Source organism: Callorhinus ursinus, unplaced genomic scaffold (assembly GCF_003265705.2).
Source record: "Callorhinus ursinus isolate GAN/ISIS: 27379988/994484 unplaced genomic scaffold, GSC_fseal_2.0 scaffold12, whole genome shotgun sequence".
NCBI lineage: Eukaryota > Metazoa > Chordata > Mammalia > Carnivora > Otariidae > Callorhinus > Callorhinus ursinus.
The window spans coordinates 69,326,431-69,352,639 of NW_027397074.1; the positions used below are offsets into that span (position 1 = coordinate 69,326,431).

The window sequence follows — 26,209 nt, forward strand, 5'->3', positions numbered from 1 at the left end:
GCTGCTTCTCCCTCTCCCACTCCCCCTGCTTGTGGCTCTCTCTCAAATAAATAAATAAATAAATAAAATAAAATTGAGCTGCTGGGAAAGGAAAGAATATCTTAATAACTAAATATACTATCCCTTAATCCACTCAAAATAAACTGATTTACTAAATACGGAGAGAAAAAAATCTGATGGAAACAGACATCATAAGGTAAATGTATTTATCCTTATATATGTGCCATCCATATTGTACTTTTAAATATTAATTCTGGTATTCTGATGAGTAATTAATACCTCTAAATTATATTCTAAAAACATATTTTGCATATTAAGAGGCACTAGTATTGTCCAAAGAGTAATGTCAGAACTTACATTTCTGAACTTAGCTGTCCATGAATCCATATGATCAAGAAGTTGTCTATTCATAGTCACTCTTGCCCAAACCTATTAAAAAATGTTTCAAATGAACAATCAGTGAGGAAAAATCCTGCCAGAAATTAGTCATTTTCCTCCACTCTCAAAAATATGTGGAAAAAGATATCTGAAAAACATCACAAACACTGACATTGATCTAATTAATATACGATGACTTTCTTACTTCCCACTTGGTTGCTATTCATGCACAGATACATCTTTAAAATTCCTTACGTTGGTATGTTTAAAGAACATTCTTGCTTTTACGAACAAAATAAAAATTTTTTTTTTTTTTTTGAACAAAATAAAAATCTTGTATTTGGTATTAAACTGATGAAGTTACAGTTGAATGTTCTAATCCAAGTGTATTTTACATTTTTTTAAAGATTTATTTATTTGAGAGAGAGAGACAGACAGCAGGGGGAGGGGCATAGGGAGAGGAGACAGAGAGAGAGAAGCAGACTCCCCACTGAGTGCGGAGCCTGATGCGGGGCTCGATCACAGGACCCTGAGATCATGACCTGAGCCAAAATCATGGGTTGGAGACTTAACTGAGGCACCCAGGCACCCCAAATCCAAGTGTATTTTAAAAGCAAGAGTCTTATATATCAAGTACAAATAGATACTTGAGATACCTTTTTATAAATGAATGAGAAAAACGTTTTAGGCAGGATGGTAATGTCAACTATTTGTTATAAAGAAAAAAACATACAATATAATTCAGCTTTAGGTACACTAAGTTAGATAGCTTCTCCACTATTTAATGTGTGCCAGATTTGTTTCTAGCCAGTAAAAGTGAAGATTACAGGGGCGCCTGGGTGGCTCAGTGGGTTAAGCATCTGCCTTTGGCTCAGGTCATGATTCCAGGGTCCTGCGATTGAGCCCCACGTTGGGCTCCCTGCTCAGTGGGGAGTCTGCCTCTCTCTCTCCTTCTGCCCTTCCCCCCTGCTTGTGCTTTCTCTCTTTCTCAAATAAATAAAATCTTAAAAAAAAAAAAGTGAAGATTACAGAAAAAAAAAAAGTTCCAGAAGTATTAGAGACTTCCTAACAATCTGCAATCAAAAATATTAAGTCATTTTTATTTTCCACTTACCTCCTCTGCAGCTTGTTTAGAACTGAGATCAGCTTCATCTTTGTTAGCACAGGGGGCCTGAGACCTACAGGCGAGTTGATACTGAAACTTCTTTAAAGTTTGTGCATAATCTCCCATAGAACGATTGTAGTTCCAGAAAGTAGGACTGGTGGAAGGCGAGGTCGAGTCTGGACTCCCTACAATGATGAATTTAGAGAGCATCAGTGTGCGCGGTAAGAATTCTGACATACAGGTTTAGCTGATGAATGCTGCGTACCGAGGCACCTGGGTAAGGGCAATCAAGGACGACAAAGCCCCAAGGGACTCTTCTCTCTCCTCTCTGACATGGTCTTTTCTTTAGAGAACATATTTTAAAAAATTAAAAAGAACATTTTCTGAGCAGTATCATGTTAAGAATTCTAAATGGCTGAGAGTGTTTATTTTTGTTGTAAAATTAAGCTTGTTTCGTTCTCTAAGATTTTCGAATGATTCAGCAAGAAACAAAGAAAAGACACATTTCTTCAGGAAAGAAATAGCCTAAGGAAGTTCCCTGCTTGAATTTTTAGTAGTGCTTTCTGAATGGGACAACTACAGTCTCCTATTAATAAACTACTCTTTGGGTCAGCAGCTACGCTCGCTTTTCCCAGTACTACGCTGCGTTCTCTTTATAGCCTGTAATAACTCCTGTGTTGTATTAAAAGAGACTGCCGATTACACTTCTAAATTTATACATTTACTCCCAGGAAATGTTAATAATTACATATGGGGACTTAATCCTCCAGAGGCTTCTACCAGAGTACTTACCACACTCTAAGGTTATAGTTTGTCTTTTTACCCAAACAGAATTTGAGCTCCTTGAGGGCAGGAAGTATTATTTTTCCCAGCATCCCTGTGAAGGGCTGCTGTGGCTGCTCTGGAGAATTCTGTAGGCTTTGGGAAACCTATCAGCTTGGACTTCACTGCCCGAGTGGGAACTGGTAATGACGATATAGGCCCAGGAGAGGTAGAGCTGGATTGAGACCCTTCTCCTACCTCCATCTCCTGTACCCAGCAGAAGGCCAGGAACCGCAAGGGCCACATTTTTGGTAGGTAAGAAAAAAATCTGTCCACTGGCACCAGGATATAACAAGGAAATCTGTCTTAGGTGGTACAGGGATTTAAAAATTATCCATTTTTGTATGGGTTTAGAATACCCATTTATACTATCTGTGAAGTCCAGGAACCTCCTAGCTCAGAAATTACCTTAATTAAGGTCAGTGATACTCCTTAGGCACTTGGCAGAGGCAAATATAAAACTGCTAGGAGGAGACAAGGCTTCTGTCCAGCTTTCCCAGGATAGAAAAGCACAGATAAATAAAACCCTACTGCAGATGAGCTTACCAAAAACAAACAAAAAAACATAAATCACAAGAGGAAACAGGGTTCCAGGCAAAGGAATCAACAAGACGAAAATGTTAGTATTTAATCTACAAGAACTTTAGATAACTGAACTACTGGACAGAAGCTTTTAAAAAGTTATATTTAAAGTGATTGAGAGGGGCGCCTGGGTGGCTCAGTCATTAAGCGTCTGCCTTCGTTTCAGGTCATGATCCTGGGATCGGAGCCCCACATCGGGCTTCCTGCATCGGGCTCCCTGTTCGGCGGGAAGCCTGCTTCTCCCTTTCCCACTCCCCCTACTTGTGTCCCCTCTCTTGCTGTGTCTCTGTCAAATAAATAAATAAAATCTTTAAAAAGAAGTGATTGAGACAGGAAAAAGAACCGAAAACATAAGAACAAAACAAGATACTCCAAAACAAATCATGCATATTTGAAAGAGAACCAAGTAAAACCTTAAAAATTGGAAGAAAAAAAAAATCGCCCACAACAAATTAAAAAACTCAATGAGTTAAACAGCAAGTTAGACACTGCTTACGGAAGGAAGAACCAACCATCAGTGCAAACTGCTAAAACAAACAAACTGTGGGGTGAGGGGTAAAACAGAAGAATGCCAAACTACTAAATGTGGAAGAAATGAAAGTATTAGAAAGTTCTCCACTTTGTTGGGGCGCCTGCTTTCGGCTCAGGTCGTGGCTCAGTCGTTAAGCAGCTGCCTTTGGCTCAGGTCATGTTCTCAGGGTCCTGGGATCGAGCCCCGCATCGGGCTCCCTGCTCAGTTGGAAGCCTGCTTCTCCCTCTCCACTCCCCCTGCTTGTGTTCCGTCTCTTGCTCTTGCTTTCAAATTAAAAAAAAAAAAAAGAAAGAAAGTCTCCACTTTGCAACAACCACTGCCTTAACTCATTTGGGAGAGGACCATCAATGGATGCTAAAACCACTCACTGAAAGGAGCCTGGGGACACAGGATTCACAAGTTGCAAAGTATCACACTACAGATTATTTGTTAATTACAAAAGGGAAAGCCAAGGTTGCCATCATTTTGGCCAAGTGATCCAATTTAATGTTACCAATAAAGGGACAAACTGGTACAGGGATGTGTTTCCTGATATATGTTGAAAGGAACACACCACCACCAAAGTTGTATTCTTGCCAAAAATTGTATTTAAACTAATTCTAATCTAATAATGACAAATGATCACACAAATCCAAATTTGCAAAACAACGAGGCTGACCTCTTCAAATATAAATGTCATGATCCTGCATCAGTAAAAAAAAAAAAAAAAAAAAAAAAAAAAAAAAAGGCTACAAAGGCCATTATTGGGTCAACAGGAAGAAATGTGAATATGAATAATATTAGTACCTTAAATATGATAATTATGTTGTAGTTAGAAAGGAAAATGTTCATATTCTTAGGAGATGTGTGCAAACTAATGAAGGATGAAGTGGCCAGTCAGCAAAAAAATGTGTGAGAAAAAGTAAATGTGAGTGCCTGGTTTCTTATTGGAGAAAGAAGTTACAAATATGAAAAGGGAGGAGGCTGGAATAAACACTGTATAGTTGGATTGGAATTGGAGGTATTATTATGAACTCATGGTTTTTAATATATATAGATGGACAGATACAGAAATATATATAGGTGTGTGTGTGTGTGTGTGTGTGTGTGTGTGTGTGTGTGCATATATTCCTAGCTGTCCTTTTGGAGGACCTAGGGTAATGATGTCCCATCATCACTGACATAACCAGTGCCCAGACATTAATTTCTAAATATCATTCTCCACTAAGAGCAATCATGGCCGCTTGGAGAAACAGACTGACTCCAGAGTTAGTTAACCAGGGAAAGTACAAGAGGAGCCTGAAATATCTTTGGTGCTAGAAAGTAAAAAACAACAACAAACAAACAAAACAGAAGGATCCCACTAGCCAAATCTGAGACCATCTAACCAACAAAATAAATGACATTACTGGGGAGAAGAAAAAGTTCTATCTCACGAAAGAATGCCAACAAATAAATGTAAAAGGTGGTTGCAAGACAATGTGAATGTACTTAATACCACTGAATTATATACACCTAAGAATGGTTAAAAGGGTAAATATTATGCATATTTTATCACAAAAGATGTTTGAAAAATGTTAAAGGGAATAATCAAGAAGGAATGCTGGAATTAGAAAGCCACTATGAGAACCAACATAGTAACAATCAATTTTGAAAAGAAACTTAAAAGGATGTTAAAGCTACTAAGTCAAATATGATGAGGAAGAGGACATTTATACAGCCTCAAAGTAGCTCCTTACAAAAATATTATTTACAGATTAATTTATACAAAATACTAAATTACCTAAAACCTATGGGTAATGAGTTAGAAGTATAGGGATGGACATAAATATACCAGGCAAACACTAACCAAAGAAAATTAGTTCAGCTGTGTTAATATCAGAGAAAATAGACTTGAAGGCAAAAAGCCTAAGAGATAAAGATAAAACAATGATATTAACAATCCTGAATTTATATGCACTTAGCATAATTTCCTATATATTTAGCAAATTTGACAGAATTACAAGAAGACATCTAATGGAAGACAATCAGTGGGAGCTTTTAATGGACTTTCTTACTAACCATTAGATCAAGTGGATGAAGATTAGTAAAGATAAAGTCTTTAAGAACACCTTCAAGAAGTTTGGTTCAATGAACAAATATGGAGCCCAGTATTTAGAGACTATGCATTATTTTCAACATACCAAGACCCATTTTAAAAAGTGATCACACAGCAGGCCTAAATTCAAGTATTAAGAAATACCAAAGAATTGACAGGGTACAGTTCACAATCTCTAGCTGTAGCACAATTCACTCAGGGGAAAAATAAAAGATAACCAAGCCTTCATTTCATATGTTGGCAATGAAAAGCAACACCAATCACTAATACTTCTAAGCAATAAAAACAACACTTCTAAATAACTCCAAAGGATCAAAGAAGAAAAAAAATGGAACCCAGAAAATATCTCAATAAGACGAAGATTTGTAGAGGGAACAACCTAAAGTTGTTTTTTGCATTATACTCTATAATTTTCAGTAAACTTGAAATACTTCAAAATTTAACAGGAAGAAAAAGCATGCATCAACAAATAACAAGATAATACTGATTTGTTTCTTTGACGTTTCTGGCACTTTCAGGCAAAATTAAATTAAAAATCAATGGAGAGCTTTCAAGTGACACAAAGAGGCATGGTCCAATAACGGACTTCCTCACTGTGGCCATGCTTTAGCACCTAATGTGCTTTCTGTGAAAGTTCCCGAGGGGAAAAAAATCATTACTTGGCTCAATAACCTAATTTGGTTTCAAATAATTGACTTTGTTATAATCAGATCCACCCCAAATAGATTAAGATTTGCTAACACTGTTTCCCAAAGTAAACCAAAGACAAGTTCAGAAATGTTCTGAAAAACAGCAGCACTTCTAGAGCAAATCCGTTCTCTCTCCGCCACACCAATCTTCCCAAGGACCAAAAGGAGACAACTATCACTTCAATAAGCTTTGCTATGCACTGCTTTAAAAACATTTGGATAGCCTCAAGTTTTTAAACAGAAAGTATAACTTACATTATATGAAAAAGCTTTCAATCTTAACGTGGATGAGAAGTTCAAGATTTCTCGGTTCAGCTATTTTTTTTTTAAGATTTTATTTATTTATTTGACAGAGAGAGAGGCACAGTGAGAGAGGGAACACAAGCAGGGGGAGTGGGAGAGGGAGAAGCAGGCTTCCTGCTGAGCAGGGAGCCTGATGCGGGGCTCGATTCCAGGACCCTGGGACCATGACCTGAGCCGAAGGCAGACGCCCAACGACTGAGCCACCCAGGCGCCCCTCAGCTATATTTTACTTCTTAAATTTGGTGAGCTTAATTCTAACTATACAAAATATAAAAACAAAATGTATTTCTTTCCTAGGCTATACAAGGTATGTTAGTAAAAAAGAAACATTTATGGACAGGTATCAAAATACTGAACATAGTTGAGTTAAGGATAATGTAAAGTTAACACCAAAAATATGTACATCAGATCTAACTAAAAATATATATACGTACCCAGCTTAACTCTGTGCTGTTTCTCTTCTTCACTTCTAAGAAAAGTATCCAAAGTTCGTAGGTCTGTCATGTAGTCTTCTTTGTCAGTAGGGGAATTATAGACGGTGGGTGAAGACCGGTAGCGAGATCTCAATCCACTGCTCTCCACTGGTCCAACAGTAGTAGGGTATGGAGAAGAAGGAGAGGGACTATAGCTTGCCAACTATACAAAATAAAAGAACTTCTTCTTTATTGAAATTTATTTGTTTTGGTTTTTGACTTTCAAAAAGTAACACACCAATTAGAACGGCCAAAATCCAGAACCATGACAATCCCGAATGTTGGTGAGGATGTGGACCAACAGGAACCCTCATTCACTGCTGGCGGGAATGCAAAATGTATACATAGCCACTTTGGAAGACAGTTGGCAGTTTCTTACAAGACTAAACTACACTTAACATATGATCTAGCAATTGTGCTCCTTGGTATTTACCCAAAGGAGTTGAAAACTTATGTCTACACAAAAACCCGCATACAGATGTTTACAGCAGCTTTATTTATAACTGCGAAAACCTGGAACCAATGAAGACATCCTTCAGTAGGTGAATGGGTAAACTGTGGTACAGCTGGACAAAGGAGTATTATTCAGCATAAAACGAAATGAAATATGGGGCACGGTGGTGGTTCAGTTGGTTAAGCATCCAACTCTTTTTTTTTTTTTTTAAAGATTTTACTTATTTATTTATTTGAGAGAGAGAATGAGAGAGAGAGAGCATGAGAGGGGGGAGGGTCAGAGGGAGAAGCAGACTCCCTGCTCAGCAGGGAGCCCAATGTGGGACTCGATCCCGGGACTCCAGGATCATGACCTGAGCCGAAGGCAGTCGCTTAGCCAACTGAGCCACCCAGGCGCCCCAGCATCCAACTCTTGATTTCGGCTCAGATCATGATCTCCGGGTCGTGAGATCAAGTCCCACAGAGCCAAGTCAGCTCCAGGCTGGGCATGGAGTCGGCTTAAGAGTCTCTCTGTCCCTTACCCTCCTCCCTTCACTGCCCACTCCACCTCCCCACTTGCGCACAAGCATTCTCTTTCAAAAAAGAAAAAAAAAAAGAAGTGACCTATCAAAGCCATGAAAAGACATGGAGGAAACTTAAATGCACATGACTAACTGAAAGAGGCCAATCTGAAAATGCTACACACTGTACGATTCCAATTATATGATATTCTGGAAAAGGCAAAACTATGGAGAAAGTAAAAAGATCAGTAGTTGCCAGAGACTGGGGAGGATGAACAGGTAGGGCACAAAAGATTTTTAGGGCAATGAAATTACCCTGTTATGATACCATACAATAATGGTGGATACGTGTTACTATATATTTGTCCAAACCCACAGAATGCACACCACTGAGAGTGAGCCCTAAAGTAAACTACGGCCTCTGGGTGATAATGATGTTCCAATGTAGGTTCATCAATTGTAACAAATGTACCACTCTGGTGGGGGATTTTGATTAGCTGGGGGGAAGCTATGCCTGTGTGGGGGCAAAAGGTATACAACATGTCTCTGTACCTTCCTCTCAGTTTTGCTACAAACCTAAAACTATTCTAAAAAAAAAAGGTCTGTTTTTTAAAAAAGCAATATATGCATGTTTTAAAAAATGTAGAGTTTGAAGAAAGTAAGTCATACTCAACTCCACAACCTAGAGATAATATAATCCTTTCATATTTTATGTTCAAATCTTTAAGTATACACAGCTATATCAGTATATTTTTCCTTCTACATAATTGAGATAATACTATTTAGCTTTATAACCTCATTTTTAAAAAATTTTTAAAGATTTATTTATTTTAGAGATGGAGACAGAGAGAGTGTGTGAGCATGTGCATGCGGGAGCAGGGGTGGGTGGCGCAGGGCAGAGGAAGAGGGACAGGGAGAGAATCTCAAGCAGACTCCCAAGCAGAAACCAACTGAGCCCCCCAAGTGTCCCCTCATTGTTTTTTTTAAAAACTAAGGATTTTCCTATAAAAATCCTTTATAAATATTCTTAGTGGCTGTGTAATATTTCATTGTACAAATATACCATAATTTATTTTTATATTCTCTTATTCTAGACATTTGAACTGTCCACATAATTTTTGGCCACTGTAAATAATATTGATTAACATCTTTGTACATAAATCTTAATTTCTGAGGATGCCCTTCAGGAGATTCCTAGAACAGAAATGATTGGGCCAAAGCATATGAACATTTAAATACATATTCCCATTCTATTGAATGAAAATGTTATACTAAGTACAATTCAGAAGAAAGTTGATAGGAGGACCTATTTTGGTATACATCCATCAGCATTACTACTTTAAAATGTTTATTTGATATAGAAGAATTTTTAAAAATTTACATTTAGCTTGTGTTTCCTTATACTTATGAAGTTAAACACTTTAAAAATACAATTACCGGTCACTGTATTACCTATTTTATTAAATATCTACCCCAGTACATCGATAATTATTTTTACTGGGGTTTCATTATCAATTTATATTAGCTTGCCTTAAATCAAGGATTAAAAAATCTTTTAGTTTAATGTTGATTTAAAATAAAAATGTTAATCTTCTTCGACATTGATTTCTCTTATGGGGTGGAGCCTATTTAAAAAAAAAATCCTTACATATGCTATGATATTTGGGCTAAATAAACCATACTGGGCTAATAAACCATTGACTGGTTTATTTTTACTCAAGGGGCACATTTTGTGCACAATATATATTACCTTATTTTATCCTCTCAATAATAGGTAAATATTACTACTGTACTAATTGTGGACACGAGAGGTTAGGTTAACTCACTCAAGATCCTACCAGGATTTCAATCCAGTTTTTCTGACTATAGAATTTAGGCTTTTAATATATTTTATTGGATCAGAATTAGCTGTCCATACACTAGAAGAATGTGGGTAAATACTGAAGATGGGTAACAGGTATGTTTGAAAACTTCAATAATCAAAAGTTTAAAAGTAACTGGTTTCTTGAAAATTTAAAAAGAACTCAATAGCAAAATTTCAGGGCTCTAATATATTCTGCAGATACATTTGATTAAAATTTTTCTTCCGTATTTATTTAGGTTTTCTACTTCGTCAATCTTGGCATTTTTCTCCCTAGAAAAAGAATTATTCTATTTCATTAACTTTTCCGAAGTAGTAATTTGGTTCAACAAATACTTATATAGCATCTATATTCCATACACTGGGCTAAGAAAACAAAGATGAATAAAAAACACAATCCTGTACTTGAGGTTACAATCTAGTAGAAAAAGATAATTAAAACAATGTTACCAACTTTATGTAAAGAGTTATTTAGTACAGATTAGTAATAGTTTCTAAGAAATAAAAAAAACTTACTTATTCAAGAGTAAACTATGGTATTTCCACTAGACGAGTATTAAGGAGCCATTAAACAAATTATGTTTGGGTGGTAAGACTGAGTGATTTTTCTTTTCTCATGAAAATAAAAGCTATTTTTACAAGTCATATTTACCTATGGGTTATGAATTATCACTATATACACATTTCCTCATAATATTTAACTTGTACAAAATGTTCTAAATTCTATTACTTGCCAAAATTATTATCAGGTAACCAGTAATATGGAATTTCATTACAAAGAAATATTATATAAAGAGTAAGGGGCAGTGTGTTGATTTCATTTGCAGACATCCCTCATTTAACTAGCAGCTATAGAGATGTTAGTCTAACTAGAGAGAGCATCTGAAAAAGTGACCATCGCCCCCTACCTTTTAAATGATTTTTTAAAAAGATTTTATTTATTTGACAGAGAGAGAGAGAGAGAGAGAGAGAGAACACAAGCAGGCGGAGCGGCAGGCAGAGGGAGAGGGAGAAGCAGACTCCCCGCTGAAGAGGGAGCCCAATGTGGGGCTTGATCGCAGGACCCCGGGATCATGACCTGAGCCAAAGGCAGACACTTAACCGACTGAGCCACTCAGGCATCCTTGATTTTTTTTTAAGTAATCTCTACACACAACATGGGGCTTGCGCACACAACTGCGAGGTTAAGAGGGGCACGTTCTACTGACTGAGTCATCCAGGCGCCCCTGACCATCTCTTTAATGCTCCTTTTATGTTCTTATGCTTCAGGCAGAAGTCCTAATTTCAAATTTGTCAATGTTGCTTCTATCAAGTCCAAAAATAAGAACTATATCCCACTTTACTGTGGGAGTTGGAATGAAGGTTTCTAATCATCCCTTTTGAAAGGGGTGTCCATCCTCAAGAGTCCAACTACACAACTCTTTTTAGCTTAGGAGGTAATCCAACATGATGAAAGCATTAAAATTTTATTTATTTAGGGTGCCTGGGTGACTCAGTCGTTAAGCATCTGCCTTCGGCTCAGGTCATGATCCCAGGGTCCTGGGATCGAGCCCCGCATCGGGCTCCCTGCTCAGCAGGAAGCCTGCTCCTCCCTCTCCCACTCCTCCTGCTTGTGTTCCTGTTCTCGCTCTCTCTCTGTCAAATAAATAAATAAAGATTTTATTTACTTTTTTTTTTTTAAGATTTTATTTATTTGTGAGAGTGAGCAAGCACACGCACAAGCAGGGGGACTGGCAGGCAGAGGGAGAAGCAGGATCCCCACCAAGCAAGGAGCCCGATGCTGGACTTGATCCCAGAACCCTGAGATCATGACCTGAATGAAGGCAGACACTTAACCGATTGAGCCACCCAGGTGTCCCAGAAAGCATTAAAATTGTATAAGGTTATACAAAAGTTTCACATAAACAAGCAAAGAAAGAGGGCAAACATGAATTTAAAAACTAAAAGAAAAAATTATCATAGTCTCAGCTGGTTTGAAAAACCCTGCAGAAAGATCCTAGATGGTGACCCTCAGAGTCCATTATCTTTGCGAAAGCTAATTTTTTTCCTTTCACTTTAGGATGTAGTATAAAGAACTTCTGACTAGTTATAAGGATCTGGGTTCTGTTCTTGGCTCTTAAATGGGCAATTTGGGCAAGTCAATTATCCACTGTTCCTCAGTTCCCTCAGTGAGAAAATGAGGAGTTTTGACTCATTTGCTGATTTTCAAGGTAGCTCTCCATACTAAAATAATGTGACTGGCCAAGAGAAAGGATTCATTACCTTATTATAACCGCTGATGGGAGAGTAAGTCACTCCAGGGCTATAGGAACCCCCTGATGACAGACCTTGCAGCTGAGGGCTATATCCAGTTATACAGCTGGTGGTGAACTTGGGGCTGGTACTGGGTGAACGAGATGGGCTATAACTCAACACACTCTGACCCTGAATTGAAGGAGAAGGTGGAGAGGGAGGGATCTGGGTTGCTGCCAGATCATGTGGAGGAGTAGTCTGTACAACTAGAAGGAAGGAAGGAAAGAATAAATAAATAAATAAATGAGTGAGTGAATAAAAGATGTGTGTACATGTATAAATAAAATTTCTACAAAAACAGACTTAATGAACTGAACCTTTTTCAAGAAAAGAGAAAGTAATAGGGTGACTTGGTTGTTAAATTACATAACGTATTATAACCTAAGGACACAAAGTAGTTGTTTACCATTTCCACAGATTTTAAAGTAAGAGATTAGCTTCAATGCCGTAAGAGTTAGTCATTTAATTTTAATTGTAATTAAACAAAGGAATAAACTTTCATGAGGCTGTTGAATATTATTTCCATTCAGTTTATACAAATAGGAATGATAATCATTGGTCTTAAGACAATTTATTATAGACTTGCTTAATATAGTTGAACCAGATGGCCTTAGAAGTCCCTTCCAGCTCAGTCTATAAAAAGGGCAAATTAAATTGAGAAAGATTTATTGCCAACCTTTCCCCCACCTTTGCAAAAGATATAAAACACTTACCAGCTGTTTTCAACCCTAAAAGTGTTTGCTGTCCAGGGCTAACAACCAGACTTGTTGGTGCCACAGTGTATTTGAAATATCTCCAAAAATCAAATAAGGCATTTAGGCTGAAGAGGGATGCAAGGGCAAGCTCTGGAAGAGAACAATATATTTTTTTTTTTTTTAAAGGGGGTAGACCATCTAAAGGGGGGAACAAAAACTCTTCATATTTTAGCAAGTTAACAACAAAATTGAAAACTATCTTCTTATTCCCCATAACAGTTACCATTTAATGAATGTCAACTGTATACAATGTTTATTACATAAATGTTTATTATAGGGCATTTACCAGTGAATTTCAAAGTATTATTGGGGCACCTGCTGGCCCAGTTGGTAGGTAGAGAATGTGACTCAATCTCAGGGTTGTGAGTTTGAGTCCCACATTGGGTATAGAGATTACTTAAAAACAAAAAATCTTAAAAAAAAAATATCATCACTAATCCTTACAACCTTGTACAATAAACATTTTCACCTTCACTTGACTAGAGAAGTCAAGTGACTTTTGCAAGAACACACAGCTTGATATTGAACCCATGATTACACCTCAGGTATGCAGATTCCAAAACTCCTTGCCACACCACCTCCCTATCACAGACTCCAGGTTAATGTGTGTATTAGACTATGGAATTCACTCCAATGGCCATAAAGACTCTTCATACCCCAGGACTACTGAGGAGCAGAGTGAAGCAGAGGAAGTAACAAGGAAACTGAGGAAGGCATCAATGGAATACAAATCTGGTTGTTCTTGAAAGGAACAATGGTAGGGAAGTAGGGAAGGCATTTCAGAGAGAATAACAAATACAAATCACCACCACCAAACACTGTTTTTCATCACAGAACTCCAATGATTACCTGGAATTGTACTGTTTGTTTCCTCTACTAGAAAGTTCCTTCCATGAGGGCAGGGACTTTGTTCCCTTCCTGTTGTATTCCCAGTTTTTGGAACATAGTACACACTCGAATATTTATGGAATGCAGGAATGAATACTAAGTTGAATTAAATATGAATGCAGTTTTTCATTGGTAGTAAATCTTAATCAGAGTAAAAATTAATTACTTACCAATATACCAGAGGGGCCAGTATGTCACATTATAATATGAACTAATCAATTTTCCAGTCCTGAAAAAATCAGACAGGCTTTTCAAAATCTTAAAAAAACACGAAAAACAAACAACAACGACAACAAACACCCCAAATCCAAACACCAAAACCTGTGGAACTGACCGTTGGCTTAAGTTTCACTTTTTTCTGGCTAATTAACTTACATTTCAGTATATATCATTCCAGCCATAGATACATTTAGGAGTCCCCAGGCTAAAACCACTTTCTTAGCTTCTGTTTCTTTTCTCATCTTGATGGTTGTGTCAATGAGGGAAGCACTAGGATTTGTCTCCCCTTTCATCTATTCAAAAAATTCAAAAATTCCCGTTAATGAATTAATGAAAAAAACAAAACAAAAACACTTCTCCATTTAAGAAACTTGTGTCCTTTATAACAGTAACTAGAAACTGCACATTTCCCCTTAACTTTAAAATGTCTTTCCAAAACTTTTTACATTTTACTATTATTATATGAAAAGGGAACGCTAAATTATAAGTTTATTGGCACCATACTGTAATCAACAGAGAACTGGCTCAGCACTTCAGAGAACAATACTTCCAACGAATAAAAATGTCTTATTTTGTATTTAAAGGATGGTGATTATATCTACAATTATTCTGTATTGTGCTTTTGGAATATGTCACAAGGATTAGCCCAAGGGCTAATTTAAGAAACTCAAAATACCAAGCTTTGGGAGAAAATATTCCAAATTAGTTATGCCATTAAAGGCTCTCCTCTTACATCTTCACGCAGAAGCCATTAACTGCCTACCATCGTAAACAACTCTGCACTCGGGATTGTCGCACGCCAGAGACCCCTGTTTTGTGTTGCTGATAAAGTGTAAGATTTTATGTTTTATAAGGGTGAACACTCATGGTGTGAAGGGGACGAGACCGACTGGGGAGTGTGCAATTTGGGTCCACATAGGATTTATATTTCCTTTGTTTCGCTAGGCCTCATCTCAGACAAACGTAAGACTCCCTCGTATCTAGGGTCGTATCCAGACAGTACAGAGCAGCACCCTTCGCGCCTCCCAGTCCGCGAGTCCAAACTTCCCAGTCCCCAGAGCTTCCCTCCCTGGGTCTCCCAGTACAAACTTTGGCAACCCCTATTGCTTCTTTCGTCCTTCCACTAAAGGTGTTGGGACGCCTGGCCACACCCCCCTTTGGCTGAACCCTCGGCAGATCCACAGTCACGGAAATCCCACGGCCCGCGTGGACTCCACGTCCTGGAAGCACAAAGATGACCCCCAAAACGCACCATGTTCTTCGGCCGGAAGCCGCGGGCTCGCGCCACTCTCTACTGCACATGCGCGAAGCCAAGAGCGAAGGAGAAGGCAACCGGCTTGCGGGACTACAGTTACCGGAAGAACGGACCTTCTCGCGAGAAGAGGAGGGTCGGGGAGGGACGAGAGCTCGGAGCGTTACCCGGGAAACAGCTTTAATGTTTGTCGTTCCCACTCTTCTGCGGGGAGAAAGCCGAGCAGCAAAAATTCAGACCAAGTTCTGAACCCGCAGTAAAAAGTAATAATTGTAACAAGCTGAATTTCTATATATTAATATAATTTTAGCTTCCTTAGGGTATTTATGGGTTCACATTTATAAGCACATTTTATTAAGCAGGGTAGCTAATTGTAGGGTAGAGTATGGGGTAACGTGTCCACACACCCATCAGCGACGACAAAGCATTTCTCACAAAAACAAGTGTTCTGACCCGATGTAAAGTCTTAAATGTCCTTGGAATAAGGGTGCAGCAGTAGGAAGAAAGCCCCAGATGTGTTAAAGTTGCTAGTGGTTTTGAGGTTTAAAAAAATCCAGTCGTTAACTTTTCTTGCATATTCTTCGGAAGAACTTCTAACCTTGAGGAAAAGGCTTATCAGGGAGTTCAGTTTGGTTTTATTTAACAAATACAAACGCCTACACTGTGCCACTGGGCCATGCGCGGGGATGTGAAAGTGGAGTTCCCTGGTTAGCGTCTGGAGGAGTTCAGCCGGCCTGGGCACTAGAGGGACAGGAGAGGTGGCGCACGGTGAGCCTGGAGGGGGTGCGACTGGCAGGCTCCTGGAGAGCTTCCTGGAGGACACGATGCAGGCCTAAGGCACAGGGCCAACAGCCACGAGGAGCAGGGCGTGGGGACCCGCCGTTGGGGATGTGGAGAAACGGTACCCTAATGAAAACATCACGCCTTTTCACAATAAGCTAGTGGATTGTTGCATCATGTACGTGTCGGTGACCAAAATTTTTCCTAAGATGCACCTAAGGTCAAACAGAAGAAAATGAAGTTTCCTCGTGGTATTGCATATTAATGGAATCGGCGGGTATGCTATGCTTTTAAAGATCTAACAGGTTTTTTAAAACTGTGATTTTAATAATTTTAGAATGCCTTAGCAGCAATGGTGTTTTGCTCTAGTTTTAGATTCAGAGATGAACTAACTCGAAAATCGTTCAAAGTGAAGGGCTTCAGTGTACAGTCAAAATTAGAATACCAGGTTCCTCCCCACCTCATAGCTCTTTTCCTAAGAAATTGACACATCTTTTTTTTTTTTCTTCATTTTAAGTAGCATGGAGCCCAAGCTGGGCCTGAACTCACAACCCTGAGATCAAGACCTGAGCTGGGATAAAGAATCAGAGGCTTAACAGACTGGGCCACCTAGGCACCCCTACAACAGACACATCTTTATTTCCTCTCTTAATGTCCTTAAGTTACTGTGCACTTATTGAAGGCTTAAGAAGGAACACTATTATATATAGTGTTTTGCTAACTGGCATTATGTATTAGTTTGCAATGGTTACCATAAAAAATACCATGGACTGGGTGGCTTAAACAACAAAAATTTATTTTTTCACAGTTTGCAGGTTAAAAATCCAAGACCAAGGCAAAGTCGTATCCAGGCAAATTGGTTTCTCCTGAGGCCTCTTCCTTGGCTTGAAGATGGTGGCCTTCTGTGTCCTCACATGGCCTTTTTTTCTGTGTCCACACACCCCCGGGGTGTCTCTTTCTCTTATTATAAGGACATCAATCATATTGGATTAGGGCCCTATCTTTATGACCTCTTTAACCCTAATTGTCTCTTTAAAGGCCTTATCTCTGGTTATCGTCAAATTGGGGGTTATTCATTCAACATATGAATTTGGGGGAACGCAGTTCAGATTACCTCAGAGTCTTAGATTTTACAGACATTAAAATTTAAAGAAAATACAGTATGTACAAGTTTCAGGAAAATAAAAAAAGATTAAGGTAGAGTGCACCCTTTTGAGGTATGGGGGAAATACCATAAACTTTCATAGAAATAATTTAGATAATCTTCCAAAAACTTAGAAATCCAAGAAGTGTTTGTCAGTTCCTGTCACAGTTACTGAAGCGTATGTCACAGTAGGTTGCCAAGGAAATTGTCATATATATGGAGTGAAGTACTTTCTCAGTCATCTTCATTCTTTTGAGCATGCTTTATTTTCAAAGCAAGAAGCCATCATGGGAGACCTTTTTTCCTTATTTTGGGAGGTGGATCCTCCCCCCATACCTTTAAGTTTTACCATTCCAAGTCAGGAATATGAATGCCGGAAGGATGACTCTTGCGGGGCAATAGGGAGCTTCCTGCTTTGGTATTTTGTCATTATATTGGTCCTGATGTTCTTCTCTCGGGCTTCTGTCTGGGTAGGATATTCTATTTCATTTAAAATAATATGTTTACTCTATCATAGGGGATTTTCCATAAAATAAATTCACTCTACTTCGGTCAAACTACTTTTTAAAAGTTTGTTTTCTAGTTTTAAAAATAATGCAATCTCATTCTAGAGCATCCAAGAATACAGAAAAGGATGAAGAAGAAAATTTAAACTACTGTAATCCTATTTCCTAGAGATAGCGGTTGTTAATATTTTGGAGTAATATTCTAGTCTTTTTGTCTTTTTCTCTGTCTCAGTATATTTCTCTCAATCTCTCTTTGATCTTACATGGTTGGTATTGCATTGTATATATTTTCATACCCTGCCTTTTAAAAACTTAATATTATATTGTAACACTTCCTCAAGTCATATTCACACAGCAGCACTCTTAATGACTGCATAATTTTGTCTTATGGTTGCACCATAACAAATCTGCAATTCTGAGACATTTAGGTTGTTTGCAGTTTGTCCATCGCCTGTGTAACGCTGGGATAAACTTCCCTACTGGTAACTGACCTCCAAATTCCTTTTGTAGCCATGTAATTCTAATCAAAGATACAAAAGTTGTCATATTTATAGAATACATGTTGTAGGATTTGGGAGCTTTTAGAATGAGGCAATGTACTCTCCTGAAAGATAAGGTGCAGAACTAAACTAAAGTTAAACAGAACAAAAGTCATCACTTTAGACCACCTACTAGCAGAAGAAAATGCCATCCTCTTAGGAATGAGATAGCCCAGTTTTTTCAGTACTGTGAATCTCCAACATATTATGAGTAACCGAGCTCTTATAAATTGCTGACATGGAGTCCTTGCTGGCCATTAATACCAGGCTGATGATTAATCAAACCACCATCATTTGGCATTACAGCCAGAGTGCTGGCCTGGCAACGGTCAGCTAGACTTGAGGGCTGCATCAACTCTAGATGGAGAGGAGGAGTTTTGTTATGTCTGTGCCAGCTGGGTTCCATTATAATAATCAAAGACTCTTCCCCTCACCACCTCTTCCCCCTAAGAAGAAGTTTCATCTAAAGTCTAAATGCTTCTTAAAGTAGATACTTATATACGCTAAGTATATTGAATTTGTCTGGATTGGCCAGCAAAGCTACTTTAGAAAATTAACAAAAAAAATTGAAATTGATTCCTGGCAATTTCATCATGAAGACCACTTAAGAGGTCTAAGTTATTCTTCTGCTCCTTTGCTTGCATCAGCTCTTTGGAATCATAGAGCCTGAGCTTCAAGGACCTAAGAGAGCATGCAGTCCAGCCTCCTTTTTGTAGGCAAGTAAGATACCAGTATCCCTCCTCTTTTTTTTTTTTTTAATAAGGCCCAAAGAAATTAAGTGACTTGTCCAATGTCACACAAGTGGTTAGTGATGGAGGAGAAATAGACCCAGGTTTCCTGCCATGTAATTCATTTGCTTCAAAGCATAGCTGAAATGTTGAATTAAATCTATTCAGTGCTGATTAAAACCTTAATTATCTTAGAGGTTTCGTCTTTCACTTTGTACCCCTATGGCAGTTACAATCGGCTGAACTGCTTCTTGTGAAGGGTCCCAGATTTGAAATCTGAGAACCATATGAGAGCTAGTCAAGGAGGATGGAATTTTTCCTTCACTTTGAACTTCATTTTCTCTGCTAAACTATGAGCCTTTATTTACAAACCTTGAAGTAATGGTAAAAGCGTGATGGAAATGTGGTGGTAATTATCCTCAAACGTGAAGCACACTGATTTCCTCTGGATTTGCCACTCTTTAAGATGCATTTACCCTTTTGCTTTCAGACACTATAAATACTATATTTAGCTTATATATTTGTTTAGTGTTTATTCAGACTGCTAGTGCTGGTATTTTTCCAAACAATACTGGTCCAAGCTTCTCATTTTGCATATGTGGAAACTGAGCTTTAGGAGGTGTTAAGTAAATTGTTAAAATTGCAGACCTGTGCCATGGCTGAAAGGCAGAGCCATACCTAGATCTCTCCACTGTTCTCGCCTACTCCTCAGGACAGGCCCTGCTGATGTTTTCACTCACTGAGTCACACACAGATAGTTAATAAAATGCTTTTGGTAACCACAGTTCATGCGATTCCACTTAGCTTGATGCAAAATCTTTTGATTTGAGGATTATATTTTGATTTGACATCAAGTCAAATATGGAAGATTTCCATAAAAATGATGTAAACCTAACAAATATTTTTAAACATTTCTCCCTGTCAATTACAAAAGTATGCATTATAGAAAGCGTGGAAATTATAGGAAAGTACAAAAAATGAGAAAGAAACGTTCCAGATTACATGGAAATAACCAACTACTATGAACTTTTAGGTGGATAAACTTCTAATCATTTAAAAATTATCTCTATATGTATGAAATTTAAAATAAGCCTCCCCCCCAATCATTGTTAAAAGAGAGATATCTCAAAAGAGGATTCTACTCTTAAGGTTTTCAGAGAACGTTTGCAGAAACCCAAAAAGCAGAGAGGTACCTCATTAAAGATACTTACCTGCTGTTGTAGAGATCAGATATTAAGAAAAGAATGGGCCAAGGATCCTCGATTGTAGTTATGAATACCCACGTGTGGCATTTTCAACCCAAAGGGAGTTTGACTTTCTATAAAAATTCATTTTTCCCCAATTGTAGACAACCTGAAAAGTTAGAAGGAAAAATATCACCGTTCCACTCACAGTCAACCATTGCTAACCCTTGTCTACATTGTTTAAAGTCTTTTCATATTTTTAGCTAGCTAGTGATTATCCTGCATATACAAATTTCCATCTTGATTTTTAACTTAATAGTATAACGTGTATTTCCTCATGTTGAGACATGCTTTTCTTATAATAATTTTTACAACTATATATTATGATTGTAACATAATTTATTTAGGGGCGCCTGGGTGGCTCAGTTGGTTAAGCGACTGCCTTCGGCTCAGGTCATGATCCTGGAGTCCCGGGATCGAGTCCCACATCGGGCTCCCTGCTCGGCAGGGAGTCTGCCTCTCCCTCTGACCCTACCCCCTCTTGGGCTCTCTCTCTCACACTCTCTCTCTCTCAAATAAGTAAATAAAATCTTTAAAAAAAACATAATTTATTTAACCATTGCCTACTTTTGATTTTTGAATTTTATATTATCCTAATTACACTGTGATTATTTTTGTGCACAAAGTTTTCTCTCTTTGAGGGGTTATTTCCTGGTGATAGATTCCTAGTAAGAATTATTATGTGTCAAAAGTGTTATAAGTATTTCTAAAGTTTTGATGTATTTTGAAAGAGTTGCTTTATATTTATATTTTAGCAAAATCATGTTCAGCATCAAAAAATGGGATACTGATCTGAACAATGGGACAAATTTATTTATGGAGTATTGGGCTAGGATATTTGAAATTGGAACTGTTCAAAGAAATCCATTTCTTTTTTGTTGCCAAACTCACAGATAATATGTTATGGTTGCATTTTGGAGGAAAGTTTCTGAAAGACTTAGGAGATATTAAGTTTATGAACTCTGGTAAAGATTTCAAGGGTTACAAAAAAGGTGACCTGATAAAATGTCCTTTACGAAGTAATTAAAAATGAATCCCAGTACTATAAAATCTGTTTTTAAATGATAGTTAAATGATATTTCTTTACAATGTGAGTACAGGAAGACTTTATAACCCGTAGATCCTCATCAATATTTTTTTCTCTCAAGTCTTTGTTCCATTTGGTTTGGTTCAAAACGTTTTGGCAGACTCTGCTATCAAAGCCTGGTCTTCCAGTGGGCAGCAGGCGAAAGGATCACTATAATAGGAACTCAATAAGAATTTATTGAATTGTACTGAATCTTTAAAATTAGACATTGTCCAAGAATCTAGGGCAACAGTGTTTTATGTAAGTGAAAAACAACCAACTGAGATTGCTATTACTGATCTGTGTATTTCTGAAACAGATGTTGGAGAGGAAAAAGGATGAAGACAGTGGGACCAGCACCTCAATCAGTAAAGGTGAGAGCTGGTGCATATTTGGTATTGGAGTATGATGAGCGAAATATGTGCTGAATGTGGAAATCAAACGACCGAGTGTGGTTAAAGGGCCTCCCCAGAGCTGTGGCGGCCCCTTGGATGGGCTCCTTGCTTTAGCGCAAGACAGCTTAGCTGCCTTTAGTAGAGCTCAAGCTCTCTTTTCATTCCTCAAGTATTCTCCCTTCATACAGCTTGTCTTTCATATAACTTTATTGTTAGTGTTGCTACAGGACTGTGAGCTTTATATGACACTTTTTAATAACCTATAAGCAGTGGTGTGCTGGTAAATGTTTAACAACTGGCTCTCCAAAAATGGGTATGTGTATATACATGTTTTTTTTTTTTTAGTGTTGCTGATATGAAGGATGTATATCACACAATTTACAAGTACCAAAATGTATAATACACTTTATGGTAAATTCCATCTTGACTGCCGATTTTGGCAAAACACTTTTCCATGACTTCTGCCAGACCCTTGCAATGGTTGCAATGGATGAACAAGTGTAGTCCGATATGAATGTTATTTTCCTGTAAGTTAAGGAGTAAGATGAAGGAAGCAGGAAGATGTATGTTACAACTTACCTTGGTTGCCAACGATATGACTTCTCTGCTGAATTGGATAATTGTTTTAGAATACCCTGGAAGGATATTTCCTTGTTTTTGGGTGTGATTCATAATGTAGTGGCTACAGGATGACACTTTTAAGTGTAATCTATGTTAGTAACATGTTTTTTATCACATTAAGCCTAGATGATCAACAAAACCACGAACAAGACCTGATTTAAAAAAAAAAAGACCAGATTTTTAATGCTCATTGATTTTTATCCCGCCCACACTGATTTCAAATTACCAACATGACGTTGTTACCAGAGTGGAGTTGGGAATAGATGCACAGTAACACGCCATTACATAGTATTTCCAATATCCAGATACAACAGAAATAGATAGCTTCGAGAGCTATTTCTTAATAAAATGTCATAAATTAATTAGGAAGTGATTAGTTTCAAATATTTATTACATTTATGTGTAATAAGTGGATTTAATGGTAAGTTTGTATAATTTAATTTTGACTTATGGGCTGTGTTTTAACAACCATCTCAGAATTCCTTAAAGTGTAACCCTCTGTTCTTGTGAGCTAGCTGGTAGAAGACAAGTACAGCACATCACTGTATAAAGAATCTGCTACCCAAATCATATTCACATACATACTTGAATCTTTAAGACTTCAAGGCAAGGGAAAAAAGGGTCCTCCTCTGGAAAATCTTGGCAACCTTTCCCCCTGATCTTATATCAGGGGTCCACAAAGCTTCAAAAGCAATGTGTCAAGCATCCATTTTGACCCCTCTGGTCTTTAGGAGACTTGGTATCGTACTGGAAAATGCAGGCAGCTGCCAACACTTGCAAATGAGTGAAGACAAGTGGTGGCTTGCCAAATGGCAACCGAGAGTGAGTCCACACATGCCATAGGCTTCCTTAGGTAATATGAAGTTACAGTAACCAATTGTATGCCTGACATCTTGATTTGTTTCGTTGGTTGTTAGCAAGCAAAGACACTTCCTATAAGCGGCAAAGCAAAGATGGTGACTGGGACTCTTTACAAATGATGAAAAAACCAAAGCAGAGCCAACTTACCCCTGTAACTGACTCAGAAGTGGCTTTGGTCAATGCCTATCTTGAACAAAGACGAGCCAGGCGCCATTCTCAGTTCAGCCAGGTGAATCAGATCCAACATGATAGTGATACTACTGAGTGTGACAGTGAAGAATCTAACTCGGGAGCCTCTTCGTGGAAGGAGAGTGAAAGTGAACACCATCCGTCGCCAGCTAGTATTAAGAAGAGAAAACTAGCTGAGAGGCAAAGGAATGTGGGAAGTTACCAAATCAGGGAAAGGCCCTGCCTCCACTGCAAAGCCATGAGAACAAATGAATGGTTGACCCGCCATTTCCTTCAGAATACTTCAGTAACCCACATGAAGGCAGATATTCAAGAGGAAAATTGTGTACCTGACATTAATACAAAATTCAGTAAATTTTGAATTTTATCAAGTCCTTACCTTACTTGCAGCCAGATGAAAGAGATGAATAAAACACAAAAAATCACCAGAACTCTAGGTGCAGAGGCTTTTACAATAAAGTCTCTCTACTAACAACAAAAACATACTTGAAACCCAAGAGGTAAAATTTCAGATAATCCTTTGTCCAAAAACAGGCCAGTGAATTTGTTTATGGCACCATTGGAACATCAAAGATCTGCTTCTACTATGATTTTTTAATTCAAAAGAGCACAAGACATATTTTATTCCTTGAGTGTATGTATTTTGTTTATGTCTGTAATACAAATAAGGAAGCTCTTTGAAAATATATTTATGTTCAGAAACCATTTAAATTTATTTGTATGTTTTGATTGACTGAATTAGGTGACATTGGTTGGCATGGAATGGACCATATTCTCCAGGTCCGTATTTTCCGGTGACTCTATCTGAGCTGTATTGCTGCATGTGTGTCAGCTACAGTTGGTGAGGAGGAAGAACTCAAGAGCCTGGAAGAATACCTGATTCCCAGAGTAGAGCAAGGAGGGAAGGCAGCATGGCCCAGAGGGTGGCTGGGCTGTGGGCTGTCCACCTGGTTATTCTCCAAAGATAATGGCAAATGTTAAAGAAAAAATTATTCTGACACCTGTTTTTTGTTTTTGTTTTGTTTTTTTGTTTTTTTTTTTAAGATTTTATTTATTTATTTGACAGAGAGCACAAGCAGGGGGAGCAGGAGAGGGAGAAGCAGACTCCCTGCCGAGCAGGGAGCCCAATGTGGGGCTTGATCCCAGGACCTTGGGATCATGACCTGAGCCGAAGGCAGACACCCAACCGACTGAGCCACCCAGGTGCCCCTTTGTTTTTTGTTTTTAGATTTTATTTATTTGAGAGAGAGAGAGAAAGGGAGAGAGCACCAGAAGGGAGAGGGAGAAGCAGACTCCCCCCTGAGGAGGGAGCCCAGCACGGGGCTCGATCCCAGGACCCTGAGATCATGACTTGAGCTGAAGGCAGATGCTTAACCGACTGAGCCACCCAGGCGCTTCTGACACTTGTTAAATATGGTAGGGAAGACTTTATTCAAGACAACTATAGTCCCCCCTTGGCAGCATGTATACTAAAATTGGAACAATGGAAGATTAGTGTTGTTCCTGTGCAAGGCTGACATACAAATTGGTAGAGCGTTCCGTATTTTTAAATAAGTCAGATAAAGACAAATACTATATCATCTCACTTATATGTGTAATCTAAACGAACCAAACTCACATAAACAGAGAATACAATGGTGGTTGCCAGGGGCTGGGGCTGGGGAAAATGAGGAAAGGTTGGTCAAAGTGTCCAAACTCTCAGCTTGTCAGGTGAGTAAGTTTTGGGTAATCTAATGTACAGCATGGTAACTCTAGCTAACAATGCTATTACAATTAGTTAGTTGAAAATCCTAAGAGTAAACCTAAAATGTTCTCACCACACACAACAAAACGGTAGTCATGTGAGATGGTGCATGTGGTAACTAATCTTATTGTGGTAATCTTTCACAATATATATGTGTATCAAATCATCATGCTGTATACCTTAAACTTATACAATAAAGTTGGGATTATAACTCAATGAAGTTAAGATTGAAGAGTTAAAAAAATAATGATGCCACAAAGTGCTATAAAAGAAAATAAATCTATCAACCATACCTTAAAAAAAAAAAGACTATTGTAATAGGGGTCATGATTGATAGCCAAGGAGCAGGGTAAGGGGGGTCTGTGAATGGAAAACTACTAGGAGAGACATCAAGGGAAGGGGGATTCCTGTTAAACTGACCTAACAGGATTCTTGCTAAAGGCAGCCAAGGACTCAGACATCAAAGACAGAGGATGAAAAACTTGATCAGATATCAAGGGTGGGGGGGCTCCCAATAACTCACTTAGCAGGATTCTGGCTAAAACTGGGCCAGACACCAAAGTTGAGATCTGGTCTTAAAGGGGGCTCAGAGGAGCCTGACTAAAGTTGGGTCAAAGAGAGTCTTTATCAAAAGTTAGCCGCAATCTAGACATACATGGGGTTGGGCTTTTCAGGTAAGTGGGAAGCCCAGCAATGGGGTATTCAGGCAGGACTTACTAGATGGGTGGCCATTCTGGAGACCCTTCTCCAGATGGATAGCAGAACCCCAGCTGGGATGCAAAAGAAGGCCCCCGATTCCAGAGAAGAGGGCTGGCTGGCAAGGAGAAGGGACTGTAGTCACAGGGCTAGAGTTCAAAGAAGGGCTTACATCTTGGGGAAGGACTTAGGTATTACAAATATGATAAAGACTGCAGCCTGATGATAAGGACTAAGACTTTCATGACTCACTGGCAGAGAGACCACAAGCTATGACTTTGGTTACTCCTGCTAATAGTAGCTTTCTTAACTGATTGCAACACAGGGAACTGGGTGGGGTGGGGGGAGCAATGTGGGACCCCTGACCACTGGAACTAGGCCACTAGAATCCAGGACATGGGGTGACATTTTTGAGCTTATTTGTGGAGCCTCTCTGACTGTTCAGATTACCTGAGTATTGGAACAGGTCTGAGGCCATGAGCAAAAAGCAGGACTTCAAGAGATACCTCAAGCAT

The 26,209-nt window shown here is 38.5% G+C and overlaps 2 protein-coding genes across 4 annotated transcripts in view; one reads left to right on the top strand and one right to left on the bottom strand.

The window, feature by feature from the left end:
- Positions 1-15,313, bottom strand: part of TMEM209 (transmembrane protein 209) — a 31,840-nt gene extending 16,527 nt beyond the window's left edge. For 2 of the 3 annotated variants that reach the window (XM_025865671.2, XM_073899198.1), the window contains exons 1-8: positions 15,182-15,313; positions 14,086-14,222; positions 13,881-13,939; positions 12,781-12,912; positions 12,038-12,273; positions 6,923-7,124; positions 1,493-1,668; positions 358-429 (exon numbers count right to left, since the gene is read on the bottom strand). In XM_025865671.2, the coding sequence (XP_025721456.1) occupies positions 358-429; positions 1,493-1,668; positions 6,923-7,124; positions 12,038-12,273; positions 12,781-12,912; positions 13,881-13,939; positions 14,086-14,222; positions 15,182-15,184 (1,017 nt within the window). In that variant the 5' untranslated portion in view covers positions 15,185-15,313. The remainder of the gene's footprint in view (positions 1-357; positions 430-1,492; positions 1,669-6,922; positions 7,125-12,037; positions 12,274-12,780; positions 12,913-13,880; positions 13,940-14,085; positions 14,223-15,181) is intronic. The other variant, XM_073899199.1, reaches the window with a different exon arrangement.
- Positions 15,314-17,327: 2,014 nt separating this feature from the next.
- Positions 17,328-23,965, top strand: SSMEM1 (serine rich single-pass membrane protein 1). Its single transcript, XM_025865584.2, has 3 exons — positions 17,328-17,575; positions 21,508-21,562; positions 23,122-23,965. Exons 1-3 carry the CDS (start codon positions 17,393-17,395, stop codon positions 23,613-23,615), a joined length of 732 nt encoding a protein of 243 aa, XP_025721369.1. The 5' UTR covers positions 17,328-17,392; the 3' UTR covers positions 23,616-23,965.
- Positions 23,966-26,209: the final 2,244 nt, after the last annotated feature.

Coding starts and splice junctions, on each gene's coding strand:
- SSMEM1 (XM_025865584.2), top strand. CDS start 17,393: ATGGGAGACCTTTTTTCCTTATTTTGGGAGGTGGATCCTCCCCCCATA. Junction 17,576..21,507: donor TCTCTCGGGCTTCTGTCTGG/GTAGGATATTCT, acceptor TTTCTGAAACAG/ATGTTGGAGAGGAAAAAGGA. Junction 21,563..23,121: donor CAGCACCTCAATCAGTAAAG/GTGAGAGCTGGT, acceptor GTTGGTTGTTAG/CAAGCAAAGACACTTCCTAT.